Below are 16,208 nucleotides of genomic sequence, written 5' to 3'. Positions count from 1 at the left end.
AGATTAGCCTCCCAGCAGAGAGCGTCGACCACACACCCTCCAGTGATCGGTGGGCTCTGGGCAAACAAATGGCCAAAACTGAACAAGAAGCTGTAATGTGGCAAGAAATTTAAACACAAAGAGAAAGCCTTGCTAAAAGCCATCAGGCAGAAAAGTGAGCTGACCTGTGTTAAAAGCACCCAGATCACAGACCAGCAGGCAGGGGTTAATAAGTGTGACTGGGTAGCTGAGTTCCAAAAAGGCAGCTTTTACAGATTTCTCCTCCACCACAATTGAGGCCCCAGCCCAGAGACTAGCTCCGTGGATTCCAGAGGGAAAGGACCAGATTTAGGTATTTTGTATCACATGGACAAATGACTTGTTTGCAGGATAACAGGGAGATATTGAGAAATCTGCAAATCTCTGAAATTTTACCAGATGAGCACTTTTCCTTCAAGGAATGTCTAGGAATTTCTTCTAAATCATGTAGTGTTGAATCAGAGAAGGAATTCTTGAACAGAGAAGTGAAAAGAACTGACAGTGATCACTCAAATACAAATTAAGGTTATGGAGGTCAGGAAATAAAAACATTAGCACTAATAGTTTAATTTTCATCACACTGGATTAAGTCAACAGAGTATGAAAATATGGGGAAAAAATAGCTGAAAATGTCAAAAATTCCTTTAAGTCCATAAAAGGGATTAGGAATAAGAAGTGGTTTATTAGCTAGGTATAAAAATAGGATTAAGAATGTTAATGTATGTTTTAGATGTCACTGGAATGTTGACCTTTGAAATATATTCACTACTATAAACAGAGCAGACCATCAAAAGGTACAGTGAAGGAGGCATAAGAAACAGAAGCATAAAAGATTAGGATGCCAGTCAGACCAGATAGAGCGTTAATAAAGAAAAGCAGCCTATATTCCCCATGTAAGACAGTGTCAGATTTGATTAAATGAGATCCATTTAGAGGCCCATCTACACCAAGGAACAGCACCAAAGTACAGAAAGAAGTTTGTGCAAAGATTCTGCAACCAAATTTGATCAAATGAACAGGACAAGTTGCAATATCACTACAGGGTCCAATTTAAATGAGAAAGCATTACACAAAAAGAATAGGAATATAATGACGGAAGGCAAAATGCATAACAAGGACAGGACATTATTAAATCTTTATGCAATGGGAAAGCATATTGCTATCATCATGGCTATGGGGATGTATGGATAAACCACTTTATAAAGCAATTTTGCTTAATATCTAGAGACTTGCACAGCTCGTATTCCTTGACCCAGTAATTCTCCACTTTTGATAATTTATCCTTAAGAAATAATGCAAAATATGCACAAATATTTATGTCTCAATGTTTCACTATTATTCATAACAGCAGAAAACTGGAAATAATCTACTATGCACAACAACAGAAGAATAGTCAGAAACTTAAATAAGAATACTTAAGATAATGCTTCTGAGCAGTTTTAATGACATGGGAAAAGTGTTAAAATATTATGTGGAAAAAGCAGAAAATAAATTTTGTACACAGAATGATATTAAGTATATTAAACAAATGAACATGGAAGAAAAGGCTCAAAGGTTATAAACTAAAATGTTAACAGTGGTTATGGATAGTCAGAATCAGAAGTGACTTGAAAGTTTTTAAATATTTTTCTATACTTCCTAAATTTTGCATATTGCCCCTTTATATAATAAACATATTACAACAAAAGTCTATATGCATCAAACAACATGACTAAAAATATAAGAAGGAAAAACATTAAAAATATAGATTAAATGGCAAAACACAATTTAATGTGAGAAATTAGCTCATCATTGTCCTGTAGGACAGATAAATCAGAAATAATAGGAATGTAAAGTGCATTGCCAGGAATGTGTGAAAGTCTTTAAAATGAGCAAAGAAAGATTACTGGGTTTCTTATCTAGTACATCCTCTGGATTAACTAAGTCTTTTCTTGTTTCTTGTTTTGGAGCTACTTCTAAAACTCTGTAAAATGTATAAAATTTATCACAATGCAAATAATTCCCATACACAGAAATGCATATGAATTTTGTCTGGTAGAGTGCAACTGATTGTTGGTTGCTATGTGGACAGTGGCCCATTTTTCATATAGTCACAACTTCATTCCAGAATTCCCGGTTGCTTAGATACATGATGTGCATTCCTTGCGTTTTCCTTTGAGCCAGCTGAAATATCTCACTGGTTCTCACATGAGTTAATGAGTTAAATAAAATCTTTGACATGTGTGCATTTTATGTTTGTACAAAAGACACAATTTCACCTATTTCTAATGTCTTCTGACAGCATATATTCCATAACAAAGAGGATGGTAGTTATTTTCAAATTTTATATCCTGAAAGTATGATCCACATCATCTCAAGCATCTGTGAGATAATTACAAGATAATCAAACACTTAAATAATGAAGAAATCTCAACACATTAGAAAAGTGGAGTGGAAACCTTACCAGTTACTTGGTTTTCCCTTAATACAGCGAAATAAGAAATGAGTGAGGCCATAACAGATTATTAGAGAACATTGAGAGAGAAAATGATACATATTGAAATCTAGGGTTGCAGTGAAAATATCATTCAAAGGGAAATGTTTAAAATTTCAAATTGTATTATCAAAAAAGCGTGAGCATTCCATTCCACCTTTGAAAAGGAATAGTAATGTCAACAAACCTAAGAAAACAGGAAGAAGGAAATAATGATAAAAGAATATAGTAGAAAACCTATCATGAAATTTAAAGAAACATGTTAAGGACTGGTTATTAGAAACAATGAATTAAAATGTACACAATGCTGTCAAATAGAATTCTTAAAATGTAGCAAATAGGACAAAAATTAAAACCCAAGCTTCAGCAGCAGATGTTTTATTGAATTTAATCTGCATTAAGTTCCTGTTTTGTGTCAATGTTTTAGATTAAAAGAAAATCATAAGAACTTACTATGAGTAATTGATCATGAGACTCAACATCTCCATAGCAGTTTTGTTTAAAACAGTACTAAAATGCACATGAAAAGTTAAAAACTTTACTAGAAGTAAGCTTGACCTTAAAATAACTATTAAAATAACACCCCTCTCCCTGTTTAGTATCTCGACCTAAGCCAGCCTTATGGATACATTTTATTTTGGAATAGAAAAATAATTCTATGTTAGAGAAGCTGATTCATACACAGAAAATATTCAAACCACCTACGATTCATTTCCAAACTAACATCCCATCTCAATTCCTGATAGAGAAAGAGATAAAACACTCAGTTAGTGAGAATTCAGCAATGTGATAAAAGAATAATGTGCCAATTAGGGTTTTTCCTAGGAAGCTAAGGATCATTCAACAGGAGAGAGTCTAATAATAGAATTCACCCCATCAATGGCTTAAGAAAAATCATACAATCAAAAAGCCATTTGAAAAAAATTTACTACCACCTCCTAAGACAAAATTTAACGGAGGGAATGCAAAAACACTTTTTTTTTTTAACAAGCTGAAGAGGATTCTAAAATAAGAGTGGTTATTAATATTGTAATTAGTGGAGAAAGGCTAGAGATGCACTTGAAAATTAGGAGCAAAACAAGAACGCCTGAGACAGCAGCAGTACAGGGTTTAGAATTTGGGGAAGCTGGAAGGGGACCCAACAGAGAAATAAGAGAAATGCGTATCAGAGATGGAGAAGATGGCTAAACTAGTGAACAGCCCGCTATGACTGTGCAGCAGCAAGAGCGAAGGAGTCAGAGGAAACCAGCGGTGGAAGAGAAGCATTTGAAATTATCAATGACCTGCATCTCTACAGACAAAAATCAGAAAATATGCCCGAAATGCCAGTCACTGCGGCAACAGCCTTACTGCTAAAAACGCACATGGAGCATCGCATGCGCTCAGTATCTGAGAGCAACATCTCCAGACTGGTCTGAGTTGGACAGGCAGACACTGAAATCCTGTCCTGGATGGAAAATGAGGTCACATCTCAGAAGAATTCTCACCACAGACCAAGAAGCAAGTACATGTTATTAATGCCCCGAGACAACACTGTCGGAAGCGGCCCTGTTCAAATAATGGGGAAACCAAGGCTCAGGGAGGTGGTTTCAGTCGCGGCCACCCGTTGGGTGTGGAACAGGGCTGACACCCTGGTCTATGCAAGGCCTCTGGGTCTGGGGTCTTCCATGCTCCCTTCTGATGCGCTTGCCCACCTTATGTTTTCAGAATGTCAAACAACAGTATCTACGAGGATGAACAGCAAAAGGGAATGAATTGCCTTACATGATGTTGACATATACTTTAGAACAGCAAGACTCAAAACAGCATGGCCCCAGGACAGAGGGGAATTGCAGATCACTGGAGACTCCAGACTAGGCTGGCTATTTGTGGATGTAGGGGACAAAAGGCGTTCTCTGACACTTGGCAGAGCAGGAACCGAGCAGCATTTGAAATAGACATACAGGATGGATCTTTGGGCACACAACAGCAGCCTACTGATAAAGACTAAGAGTTTCCTTTGCTCTGTGCCAGGCCCTATGCTAAGCAACTTAGAGACTTTACTCCATTCAGTCCTTGTAAGGACTCTATAGGGTGAATGCTCCCATTCCACAGATGGAGAAACTGAGGTGCAGAAAGTGAAGTGACTGGCTTGGAGTCCTTCCACCAGGTCTGGCTGACTTGGTCAGCTAAGCTCCTGACCCCAGCCAGCAGATGGAGCTGGCCTTTTCTGAGTTCTCACAGCCCAAGGTCATGGGTAGGCTGCAAGCCCTGGGCATCTGTGAGTCCCTCCCTGCATGGCCCGCTCCCAGCTCCTCCCTGTGTGCCTGGGTCAGTGTGTCCAAGCAGCTGCCCTCAAGCCTGGCAGACCCTCCAGTCACCCCTGGGTGGGCCTGGAGTCACATGCTACCCTCCAAAATCCCTGCCACATCCCTGACTCTGTTTTCCCTATGGCTGTCTGGCCACCATGCAGTGGGGGATCACCCTTCTGTGCCTGCTGCCATGGCTATGAAGTGGGAGGAATGGTAGCAGCTCCCCAGAGGGTGGCTGTGAGGACCACACTGAGGTCCTCAGGAAACTGACCGTGCCTCTGCTCTGTGCACACAGAGACGGAACACAGTCCGCCTGCCCCTCCAGATGTGCCCGCCCAGCCGGGGTGCGGACTCAGAGGTGGGGATGAAGCCTGGGAGCTCTTGAGGCCTGTGGGAGCCACAGCAGAGAGGGCACAGGGACCTGCTTGCAGCCTGGCCCCCTCTCCCTGCCTTAGAGCACGGGGCTGATGGGCCTGCTCTCCAGGACATGGCAGGGTCTCTGCGCTCAGGCTCATGCCTCCTGGCCTGGATGTGGCATTCTCATATGAGAGTCCATCAGATTGCTCTGCCAAGTTTAGCTGCCCGAACCCACGCCAGCCTCCCGTCCCATCCCTGGACTCCGCTGTAGACAGGTGCTGCCGGGTACGATGCCCGTCCAACGACCCTGGAGAGCTCACAGTGGCTGCTGCTCCTTTTCTAGAACTCATCCCAGGACCACACCCAATTCAGGGAGAGGGTCTCATGCTCCAAACCAGACACTGGCTGGACAGGGACATTCACCAAGCCACCCACTCACTCCACAGTTTATCTCAGCTCCTTCTTGGAGCCCAAAGCCCACACCAGAGCCAGCACCACCCAACCCTTGTCATCACAAACCCGGGCACCCTTGGGTGAGGGTGCCCTGGAAACAATCTGGAACCAAACCAGCACTCAGGCACTGGCCCCCCAGGGCCCCCCATGCCTGCTGACCTTCTTGGTGTAGCCCATGGCCTTCAGGACAGAGTGATTCAAGGTCTCCAAGGAGGCCAAGACGTCCTCATAGTCCCCCATGTGGTCCACAAAGTAATCTGGGGAAGGGAAGGCAAAGGTCAGGGGTCATGGGAGGACTGTGCCCCTCCTACGAATCCCACCTCTCCCAGTTTCATGCCCCCCACACCCCACCTTGGTTCCTGCACAGCTGGGCACTTACCACACAGCTCCTTGGTGTCCACGTGGCTGCAGAGAGATAACAGGGAGACTAAGGCAGGCCTGTCCTGTCCCCTCTGCCCCCCACCCTCCTTCTGCAGCAGGCTCAGCCCTGCGCGGCTGGTGAAATGCCTGCCGTGCCTTCTCTGTCCTACGTCCACTTCATGGATGAGGTGGCAGCAGGTGAATGATGGCCCTCAAAAGACCCCAGCAGGGACCCACGTCCATATGTCTGTCCCACTCCCTCTCCCAAAGTCTGCTGACTACATCATGAGCATAAGGGACCACAGACAGGCCAAGCCGGGGCTGGGAAAGGGGGCAGGAAGGGCCAGAGAGACTGAGAGAGGTCGTTAACAAAGCTCTCCGTTGACACGCAGCTCCCCAGGCGTCCCCACCTGCTGGGTCCTAGGCGGCCCTTCCTGTTCTCTCCAGGGGTCCCGCATCCCCATCCCTACAGGGGAGAAGTCCTGTCCTTCCTCGGATTGAGCATGAGGAGGCCCCCCACGCTGGAGGAGGGGCACGTGGCAGCCTCAGGCCAGAGGCGGCAGAGGGGCTGGGGCTTCGCGGAGGCAGCGGGTGTCGGTGCAGGCTCTGACCGCCTTGCCCGAGCTGGCCCCATGCCCTCGCTGGGAGAGGAGGGAGCAGGCCTGGACGTTCAGGACGCTTCTGGGAAAAGGCTCCGGGTTCAGAAGCTCTGCATGGGGGTTCCCCCATTTCTCTCTGCATGTTAAAAGCCCTGCCGAGGGGACGCCTGTTTAATTGTGCTTAAACTAGCGTGTCATCAGTCTTTCTGATCCATGTGAGCCGTGGCCAGAAAGCCTCCGAGCATCCCAAGGAGCGGAAGCTTACAGCTCACCCTGGGGCGCGGAGGGAGGAGCCCCAGGGGCCTTTGGGGTTGGGCCCCTGTGCTGGCGAGTCCCGGCCCGCGCACTGAGGTCAGAGTCTCCAGCCAGGACTGCCGCCCCCAGTGCTGCCCCGAGGAAGGCCCCACGGGAAGGACGACACCCACAGGCGCCTGCCTCGCCCTTTCAGATCTCCCGGGGGCTGCAGGGACTGCTCAGAAAGAGCCATCTGGCTCCAGAAACAAAGCCCTTGGCCGGAGTCTGCAGCAGGAAGCTGTTTCTTTCAAGTGGCCACCCCCAACAAGGACACCACGCCACCTGCCCCACTCGGGTCCCCAGGCCACTGCAGCCCCCCGCCCGGTCCAGGCCTCCGCCATGCCTTCAGACCCTTGGGATGCGCCTGGCCACAGCTCCTCATCCAGGCGGCCTCTAGCCTGTCTCGGGGGCCCCGAGCAGTCCCCAGGAGCTCTGGGCCTCATCGGCTGAGTGGGCCTGAGGAGGGTGACCGCGGTGGGGGTGAGGGGGCCTGGCCTCCTCCTGCTCGGGGTGAGGGAGGAAATGGCGAGGTGGGAGGAGCTGGGGCTCAGTGAGTAGAGCGTGCACTTTGCACTGGACTTACAGATGGGCTGGGGCCAGAGTTTTGGTTGATTTCTGGGGTGCAGGGTAGGTCATGGTTGGGTTGGAGAAAAGGCTTGTTAGGTACCAAGGCAGGAGAAGTACTGAGGTCAGAGTCGGGCTTAGTATTTGGTTACAGTTTGGCTTCCGATGGGATCCAGTGAGGGTCAAGGGCACAGGGTCATGTCAGGACTGGGAATAAGCACAAGGGGTCTGAACCGGGCTGAGCTAGTGGAAGGGTGACCCATCACCAACTCCCCTTCCCCTCATCCTCGTACATCTGTGAAGTCCAGGGTCTCTCCCTACTCAGCCACGTGGCTCAGGAAAGAGCAACCTGCCTGCATCCGGATCACCCAGCCAGCGGGGCCAAAGAGAGCTGACTTTGGGATTTGCATGACTGGGAATTTTCAGGCCGCCTGCCGCTCCAGGGGGCCAGAAATGGGGACTAGCTGCTGGGTGGGGACAGGCTGCCTCCAGCGCAGACCCCGGCCGCCCCGCCCAGGGCCAGGCTCACTTGGTGTTGTCCAAGTCAATCGTGTGAAAGAGATCCTCCAGTTCTTTCTCGTCGAGGACACCGTCTGCAAAGAAGAGCTGGAACTCCTCCAGGGACAGCTTCCCATCGTCTGCAAGGCAGGGAGGGAGGGAGGGAAGGGAAAGAGCATCTGGTGTCCAAGGGGCAGGACACCCCCAATCCAGGCACTCCCCAGATGAGCAGAGAGCTCCAGACCTACTTCCAGCCCGCCCAGGAAATTCCCAAACTCCACTCCCAGAGAACCACTGACCTGTCCAGCTAATCCCAAACCTACAGGCCACCTCCCATTTACAGACAGTCCCCCAGGCCAACGGGCACAGCAAGCCGCCCTCACCTGATCCACTGGCCCCCCCAGCTCAGGCAGCCACACCTGTGAGATGCAGGGCCGAAGCCAGCAGTCTGATGACCACCCTCTCTCACCTCCAGACGCCCAGATAATCTCCACACACTTAGATCCTCCCGGGCCTCAGCACTCAGGCCCTGACTCTGCGGAGGTGAAATGACCTCTCTCCACTCCACCCCACCCACACGGCAAACTCCGTGGTCTGACACGCGACAGCTGCCACCAGTTGGCACAGAGTTCTCACCGTGCCACGGAGGCAGCACGAAGACTTAAACGCCAAGGGAAGGAGGTGCCAGACCTGGCCTGGGCCCGGCACTGCCTGGTCCTCCTCTGGGCTGGGGCTGTGGTTCTGGGATGGGGAGGAGCGCCTGTAGCTGATGCAGGCCACCTGCCCTGCCCTGGGCCCTCCTCTGGGCTGCGGGCTGTGGTTCTGGAATGGGGAGGAGCCCCTGTAGGTGATGCAGGCCACCTGCCTTGCCCTGGGCCCTCCTCTGGGCTGGGGCTGTGGTTCTGGGATGGGGAGGAGCCCCTGTAGGTGATGCAGGTCACCTGCCCTGCCCTGGGCCCTCCTCTGTGGGGGGTGGGAGGGGGCTCCCAGCAGAGCACCAGGGGCCCCAGGGAGCAGGCCCCAGGCTTGCACCCTCAGCTCCGCCCACCTGGGCACATCTTAGCAAACTCCTAAAAGCTGAGCTGCCCTCCCACCCTGCCCCCCTCCTCCTTGAAGGAGCTGGGTCTGTGGGAGGCAGTGGAGGTCAGGGGGAAGGGCGAGCCTTCGCAGCCCTGGGCCCCTCCAGCACATCCCCTTCCATTCCTTCCAGCCAATCAGAGCTCCCATGAGCCTCTTTGTGTAGATCAGGAGAAGCCCCTTCCTGGTTGGGATGCGGGATGGGGTTGTAGTCCAGTGTCAGGAGTGGAGTGGGAGTGGAGTGCAGGATGGATCTGAGGCCCTCAATTCCCTTGGGCAGGTGCCCTTGTGCAGGGCACAACCTGCCCAACCCCACAGGGCAGACCTACTTGGGCTCAGAGAAGTCATTCTTACATGAAGGCTCTGGAGTGTCTATCTCTGCTCCCAGCAGCTCTGCAGGGGCTCAGAGTCGGGCAAAAGGACACGCTCAGGAGAGGGAGGTCCTCCCCCTGTGCCACGGCCCCCTCCACCTGTCTTCCCTCTGGTGCCATAATAAAGTGTCAGGGTCAGGGGTGGGAAGAGAGAGAATGTGAACAGGTGTGTGCAGGGGCGGTGGAGGGTCTGGGGACAGGAGCCAGCGTGCTTCCTACATCCCAGAGGGAGAACGAATTCCTAACTTTCAAAAACACAAGTCCTTCCAAAAGCAAAACAAAGGACTCCCCACCCATATGCACACACACAAGACCCTGAACCGACTGCGAAGGCACAGGGTCCCGCCGTGAACCGTGTGAGCTCTAAGTGGTGGCTCTTTGTTTTCTGCGATCCCCAAGACTTCCGGGCTTCCTGTGGCAGGACGGTGATAAAACCAGGAACAGCTGTGCAGGATCATGGCTGACACATGGGGCTCTTTCCCACGTTCACGCATTCAGGCCTCACAAACACCCCCATTTTAGAGACAGTAAACCAGGGCTCAGGGCGGTAAACAGACTTGCCCAGGTCCCACAAAGCCAGGCCCTCTGGCTCCTGAGCCCATACGCTCAACCCAGTCAGGGGCAGGGTCTTGTGGAGAGACCCCCAGGCACAGGGCTACAGGGAAATGCTGAGGCCTAGTCTGAACTCAGGGGCAGCATTCTGTGATTGATTAGCCATGCCTGCCATGGGCACAGGGTGCGAGGTTGGGGGAGGCTGCCTCCCTGCCTCCATCCCCTGCCTGCCCAGGCACCTCTGTCCAGTCTGCTCTCAGGAGAACAGGCAGAAAGAGGCCTGCTGGCCTCCCGCGCACAAAGCCTTCTCGGCTGACATTTACCTTGCCTGTCCCGCCACAGCCCTAATGAACCTGGATCAGCTAATGAGGGAAGCAACACTCCAATTAGATGAGTGGGCCTGGCACCTCTTCCAGCAAGGACCCTGAACAGGCCGTTTGCAGGTGTTTTCTCTAATTAGTGTGAGCTTGGCCTCTGTTGCAGTGACCTTTTAAATGCCAGGAGTCGGCTAGTGTCTGCATCCCTGCAGAGCAACGCAGGCTGGAGCGCATCCCTCCCCTGGTTGCCAGGGTCACCCTTCCGGGCGCACAGCCCAGGCTGCCAGGCAGCCCCTCACTCTCAGCTCCCCTCACAAGCCATGCCTGCCCTCCTCCTTCATGGAGAAGTCTGTCCTGGGAGCCAGCAGAACCGGCTGGTGCTGAGCCATGCTCCATCACCCCAAAGGCTTATCCCACGCGCCCACGCTCCCATCTCCCAGGCCCAGGCATCTTGCTGTGCAGACACCCGGGGCAGGGCCAGCATTGGCCTGCGCTGAACAACAGTGTGCGCATGGGGGGTGCAGCTGTCTCTGCTTAGGTCCATGCCCGCACTTATCCCTCCGTCCCCGCTCACGCCGCCCCTGCCCACACAATGTGTTCAAACTCTGCTAGGCCGGACCAGGACTGGCCTACGCCATGTCCCAGCAGAGGGCCTGCAGCAGTGTTGGCCGCTCCGAGCCTTGCTTTCGTCATTGTCACAAGCGGCTGATGCTTCTTACCCCAGTAGGCGCATAGGTAGACCCAAAGGAGCTCTGCTGGTCTTGGAGCCTAACAGATGCTCAGTGGTTGCCAGCAGCCTCCGCCAGATGGTAAAGCACAGCGGGGTGGGATTCACACATCTACTGCCCACCAGCCCCTGTCCAAGGCGTTCAGGGCTCCAGCTGGCATTGTCTGGGGCTTTCTGGTTCCTCACAGCAGGCCAAGCCTGGAGCTCCACTTTCTGCCTCATGACAGCCCTCTGAGGTGGGGACCAGCATGGTTATCCCCACTCACAGATGGGGAAGCAGAGGCCCCAAGAGTGTGGTGACTGACCTGTGGTCACACAGCTGGTCTAAGCGACTGAGCCAGGTTTGAACCCAGGCAGTCCCTGTGACAGAGGAGGGATCCTGCTTGCCCACAGGCCCGGGAAGCTCCCCAGAACTAGCATCACCTGCCCACACAGCCCTGGTGACAACCCCCATGGGGCTCTGGGTGGCTGGAAGATGGGAGGCCTGCAGGAGGTGTGGCCTGGCCCCGTGGGGGCCAGTGAAGGCCAGGGTCCCCGCAGCCGGGCTTAGGGCGTGGGGATGGCTTCTGATGGGAACAAGCCCTGAGGACGAAACCCCATCTGCGCTGAAGGAGGCCAGGGCGCCACCACCCACCCACACATGCACATGCACACGCATACTCGGGATGGACGGCAACAGTCAGGAGGCGCGGCCATTCACACCCACGCTCCCCAGAGCACGCACGCGTGCAGCCCGGAGACACAGACTCTCATCAAGGAATAAATCCACTGCCTGTAAGCCTGCAGGTGTTTACTGAGGACCTACTGTGTGCTGGGGACAGACCCAAATGCCGACCTCACAATCAGCTGGGGAGCCTGGCCAGCACAGGGCGATGACCACATATCCCCAGGTGTCCACATGCTGAAGATGCTAGAGGGGCCAGGGTCAGGGTCCTTAAGGCAGTTCAGGCCACGATGCCACGACCAGTGCCCCACGTCCCTCTCCCTCCTCCCAGCTCCACGTGGGCTTGCTGCCGGCCCTTCATCCCAAGAGGCCCGGGAGGGGCCACTGTCACACCCAGGAAATGGGTCAAGAGATGGGGACCCCTGGACACTGACTTTCAGCCCAGGCCTCTGTACTCTTCCTGTCCCCCAAAGACTCATGTCCTACCCCTCAACACAGTGGGGACAGTAACTCCCAGCGGGGGGTAGGGGTGCTGGGCACCCAGACCGGCACTGCAATTGTGAATGCCAGCCTGCGCAGCAGAGGCCCGGTGGGACCAGATGCTCTGGGGGACCGGGGCAGGGGCCATCTGGGTTGTCTGTGGCCTACTCCTTACCCAGCAGGACCTCGATACTCATCATTTTTCTCAACGAAGGAGCAAATAAACACCGAGCACTGCTTGACTCTCTTAAAAAGTCCGCCACCCACATCTCCCTGCATTGCCCCAACAGCCCAGGGAAGCAAGCAGACAGGCCACTGCCCCCCTTTACAGGGGAAACAGGCCTGGAGAGGGACTGAACCCTCCTTAAAGTCCACGGAGAGTTGCTTCAGGCCCAAGAATAATCATTAAGAGATTAAGATACATGCGTGAGATTAACAGCCTGCTGCCCCTGTGAGGCTCAGGTGGGCCTGGGGAAGCTTTGCCCCCTCCCCAGCCCCTGCCCTTCCCCGTGCAGCCTGGGCCCTCTGTGAGTCAGACGTGCAGTGTCATAAATTTGTTAGCAAGAACATGTGCTGCTGGTGGGGTAAAGTGCTGGGGGTCTGCAGCACAGCCTTGACTGCCTTTATGCAGCTGGGTGATATTGGGCAAGTCACTGAACCTCTCTGGGCCACTACTGTGTTGACAGAACCGGGCACCAGCCCTGACTGCATCCGGTCGCTGGGAGGAGCAGTGTGCCAGGGCTGTGAAGGGCCTACAGTAAGGCTGGGGGCTCCCTTACGCGTGGTCTCTGGGGCCCCACCTGAGCTGCTCTGAATCAGCCTGGCTGCACAGGGGCTAAAAACCTTAGCATGTGCCGGATTCTCCACGTCACAGGCATTAAGTCATGGAACCCTCATGGCATCCCTACTATGTAGGAACCGTGGGAGTCCCACTACACATGGGGAAACTGAGGCACAGAGCAGGGCCAAGATCTGGCCTTCTGACTTCAGAGTCCTACACTTTTAACCTTTAGATTCAAAGTTGCCCACATCCCTAACCCTGACCTCTTCCCTCGAAGCATCAGGAGAGAAAGGACCAAGTCCTCATTCAGGGGACAGCCTGGGAGGGAAACTCACCATTTTTGTCCGCACGGCGGAAAATCTGCAGAGAAGAGACGTAGAGTCAGCCTGGGCCCTCGCGCAGCTTCTGAGCATACTGAGGTCCCGGGCCTCCCCAGGTGGGCCTGGGGGCCTGAGCCCCCTCTCCCTCCCCACGAAGGAGACCCTGGCAGAGACCCAGGGGCAGGGGAGGGGTGTTTCAGGCAGAGGCCGTCCCAGCCACCCACGAGGAAGCAGCCGCCTACCATCCCTCTGTGCCGCCAGCCTGCCAGTGGCCACGTGACAGACACATATACACACACACACAGACACTCACACCCATCCATGTGCTCGCACACGTCCTTCCAGAGCCACCGGTCCATGGGGCCTTATCCACTGTCATACGCCAGTGGCACACTCAGAGTCCGTGTCCAGTGGACACAGCCACACTCCTTACACCACTGCACCTGCACCTGCCCTCCTCGGGAGCCCCGGTTTTCTCCAGGGAGATTGGGTTAAGTCTGATGGAGGTGTCTGCTACGGGCCCCTTGGGGCCTGGTGAGTGGGCCCGCTCAGGTAGGGCTATGTCTTCTGGGTGGGGAAGCAGGCCGCCAGGAGCTCAGAAAACCAGCAGCAGAGGCAAGGCTCTGGCTGCACTGGTGGGGGTGGAGGAGGGGATGCGGGGAGAGGCTGCCCACCCAATCCCCCAGCCTGAGCTGAGACCAGGTAACTCCTGGCATTTTGGGGACCAGGTAAGCCATGCTGCTGGAAGGAGGAGGGGAGGCTTCACCTGCTCTGACCATCACCCCTTTGGCCCTGTGCCTGGGACAGATGCTCCTCCCACCTCATCCCTCCAAGCAATGGGGCAGGCATCTGTTCCCGGGCACCTGGGCCACAGCAAATGCATGGCAGCTGAGAAAGGGCTTCTCAGACATCACCCCCTCCCTTAGCTGAACCCTGAGTCCAGGCTATGGGGTAGGAGCCCCTGAGGCTGGGAAGAAAGGGGAGCAGTTATCAGAACACCCCAGGCCACGAAGCTTCGGCCTGGGTGCCCCACACCCACGCTCCTGACTGCCCCATTCCTGGTGGCTGGGGTCCTACCCTCAGGGGCTTGCATTGGGCGTGAGTGTTAAACAAGTAACGCGACAAGACCATGCTGGGGCTCCTGGAGTCTAGGGGAGTCTACACGAGCCCCCAACTCTTGTTCATCACCCCATTTCCCACATCAGGAAGTGGAGGCTCTGAGCCCACACACAGCCACAAGAGGGGGGCTCCAGAGCCCCTCCTGTACTGTTCAGGAGAATCAGGGGGTCCGCCTGGGGCTTCCATGCGGGGTTGGGCTTAGGTCTATGGATCCCACAGCCCAGGAAACCTGCTGGGGTCCTGAGACAGAGTCCAGCTGTGCAGGGGTGCGTGTGTGTGCGCACTAAGGCCATAGCACGCACAGCACAGCACGGCATCCCCTTCACAGCCCAGCCCCCTCCGCCCAGAGCCACCTATGGGTTCCCGGAGAGAGGAGAGGAAGGGGGCAGGAAACCCACGCTCCCCACACAGAGAGTGCAGCGGGCACACCCGTGTGCACACACCACACACACACCCCCCTCCCTCCCAGAAACCCGGGATGCATATGCAGGGCACCTCCATTCCCCACCACCACTACATAGGACCTTTCTGGGACGTGCACATCCCACCCTGAGCTGTCATTGGGGGAACCCCGGGAGGAAGCCCCTCGGCCGACTCCCAGAATTCGGCAGGGGAACCCCCGACCCCAGCCCTCCATGCATGCAAGCTCCCTCCCATCCCCAGGGGTGGGTGGGAGGGTGAGGTGGACCTCCCAGAGCTGGTGGTTTGGGTCCCAGTGGGGAAGGGAATGGAGGACAGAGGGGGCTCAGAGTGGGGTGGGAGTGGTTGGGGGGCCCACAGGGGTCCCGGCTCAGGGCGGATGGGGGTAGTTCCAGATCTACTGAGAAGAGGGAACAGAGGTGCGGAGGGGGCTTCACTTTCAAAGATATGGTGGGTGGGGCAGAAGGGTCTTCGGCCTGGGGGAGAATGCAAGGGCTCAGGGTCTGTAGCCAGGAGGAGAAAGGTGGCTGGGAGTTCAGAGGCTCTGGGGGGCTCTGAGAGAAGTAGCGACAGGGGCGAGGCTCTGGGGTGGAGAGGACGGGGCTGGAGGCAGCGAGGGCTTCTGTTCCGGGAAGGGGTAAGGGAGGGGGTGAGGTGCAGAGCTAGGGAAAGACGAGGGTTTGGCCAGGACAAAAGTAGGGGGCAGTCCTGGGGGGAGGCGCTGCAGGGTCCTGGCTCCGAGAAGGTGGGGGATCCCGATAAGTGGAGAGGGGAGTGGGCAGAGGGGGGAAATCTTTCTGGTCTAGAGACAAAACTGCACCGGGATGGACATCAGCCGGGACCGGGAGGGGCTGGGGGCGAGCGTCCTGGGACGCGGAGGGGCTGGGGGCCGGTTCTGCTGCGGGCCGCCCGGGGAGGCGGCGGGGGACAGAACGGGGGTCTCCTGCTCAGGCTGGGTGTGGGGATGTCCCGGCAGGGACCGAGGAGGGTGGCGTCGGGGGCGTCCTGGGGGCAAGGGTCTAGGGCTCCAGCCGCGCGTACTCACGTCCAGGATGACAGCGGTGCCCCCGCGCGGCGAGGCGGGGCCCCGGCCGGGGCTGGGGTCCGCGGCGGGGACTTCGGGGACCAGCGGCGCCCGGGGCTCGCCCATCCTGGCGCCCACCCAGCGCAGAAGCCCGCCCAGCGCCCGGCCCTGCGGCGGCGGCTCCCGGAGCAGCCTGTGCGCGCCGGCCCTGCACAGGCGCGCCGCCCGCTCACACATCGCGCCGCGCCCGCCGCCGCCGCCCGGAAGCCCGCCGACCCCCGCCCGGCCCGCGGCCCGCCCCCGCGCGACCCTCCCCGGCGCTGCCGCCCGCGCCGCCCGCCCGCCCTCCTCTGCCCCTGCGGCCGCGGCCAGCGCGGGGACTGCCGGCGCCGGGGGACAGGGCGGGGGCGCCGCTGTGCCCGGACCCTGAGCCACGTGCCTCGCGTCCC

At 55.2% G+C, this 16,208-nt stretch overlaps 1 protein-coding gene across 2 annotated transcripts in view; it reads right to left on the bottom strand.

Annotated features, from left to right (window-relative positions):
• Positions 1 to 16,034, bottom strand: part of NECAB2 (N-terminal EF-hand calcium binding protein 2) — a 28,732-nt gene extending 12,698 nt beyond the window's left edge. Inside the window, exons 1-5 of one of the 2 annotated variants that reach the window (XM_036909375.2) lie at positions 15,781 to 16,034; positions 13,212 to 13,236; positions 7,939 to 8,047; positions 5,972 to 5,997; positions 5,752 to 5,849 (exon numbers count right to left, since the gene is read on the bottom strand). In XM_036909375.2, the coding sequence (XP_036765270.1) occupies positions 5,752 to 5,849; positions 5,972 to 5,997; positions 7,939 to 8,047; positions 13,212 to 13,236; positions 15,781 to 15,996 (474 nt within the window). In that variant the 5' untranslated portion in view covers positions 15,997 to 16,034. Of the gene's footprint in view, positions 1 to 5,751; positions 5,850 to 5,971; positions 5,998 to 7,938; positions 8,048 to 8,290; positions 8,432 to 13,211; positions 13,237 to 15,780 lie in introns of those variants that run through there. The other variant, XM_036909376.2, reaches the window with a different exon arrangement.
• Between the last annotated feature and the right edge of the window lie 174 nt (positions 16,035 to 16,208).

This window comes from Manis pentadactyla, chromosome 15, assembly GCF_030020395.1.
Source record: "Manis pentadactyla isolate mManPen7 chromosome 15, mManPen7.hap1, whole genome shotgun sequence".
Lineage (NCBI taxonomy): Eukaryota > Metazoa > Chordata > Mammalia > Pholidota > Manidae > Manis > Manis pentadactyla.
Note: the sequence above shows the minus strand (reverse complement) of the source record. Positions and strands in the feature narration are given on the sequence as shown.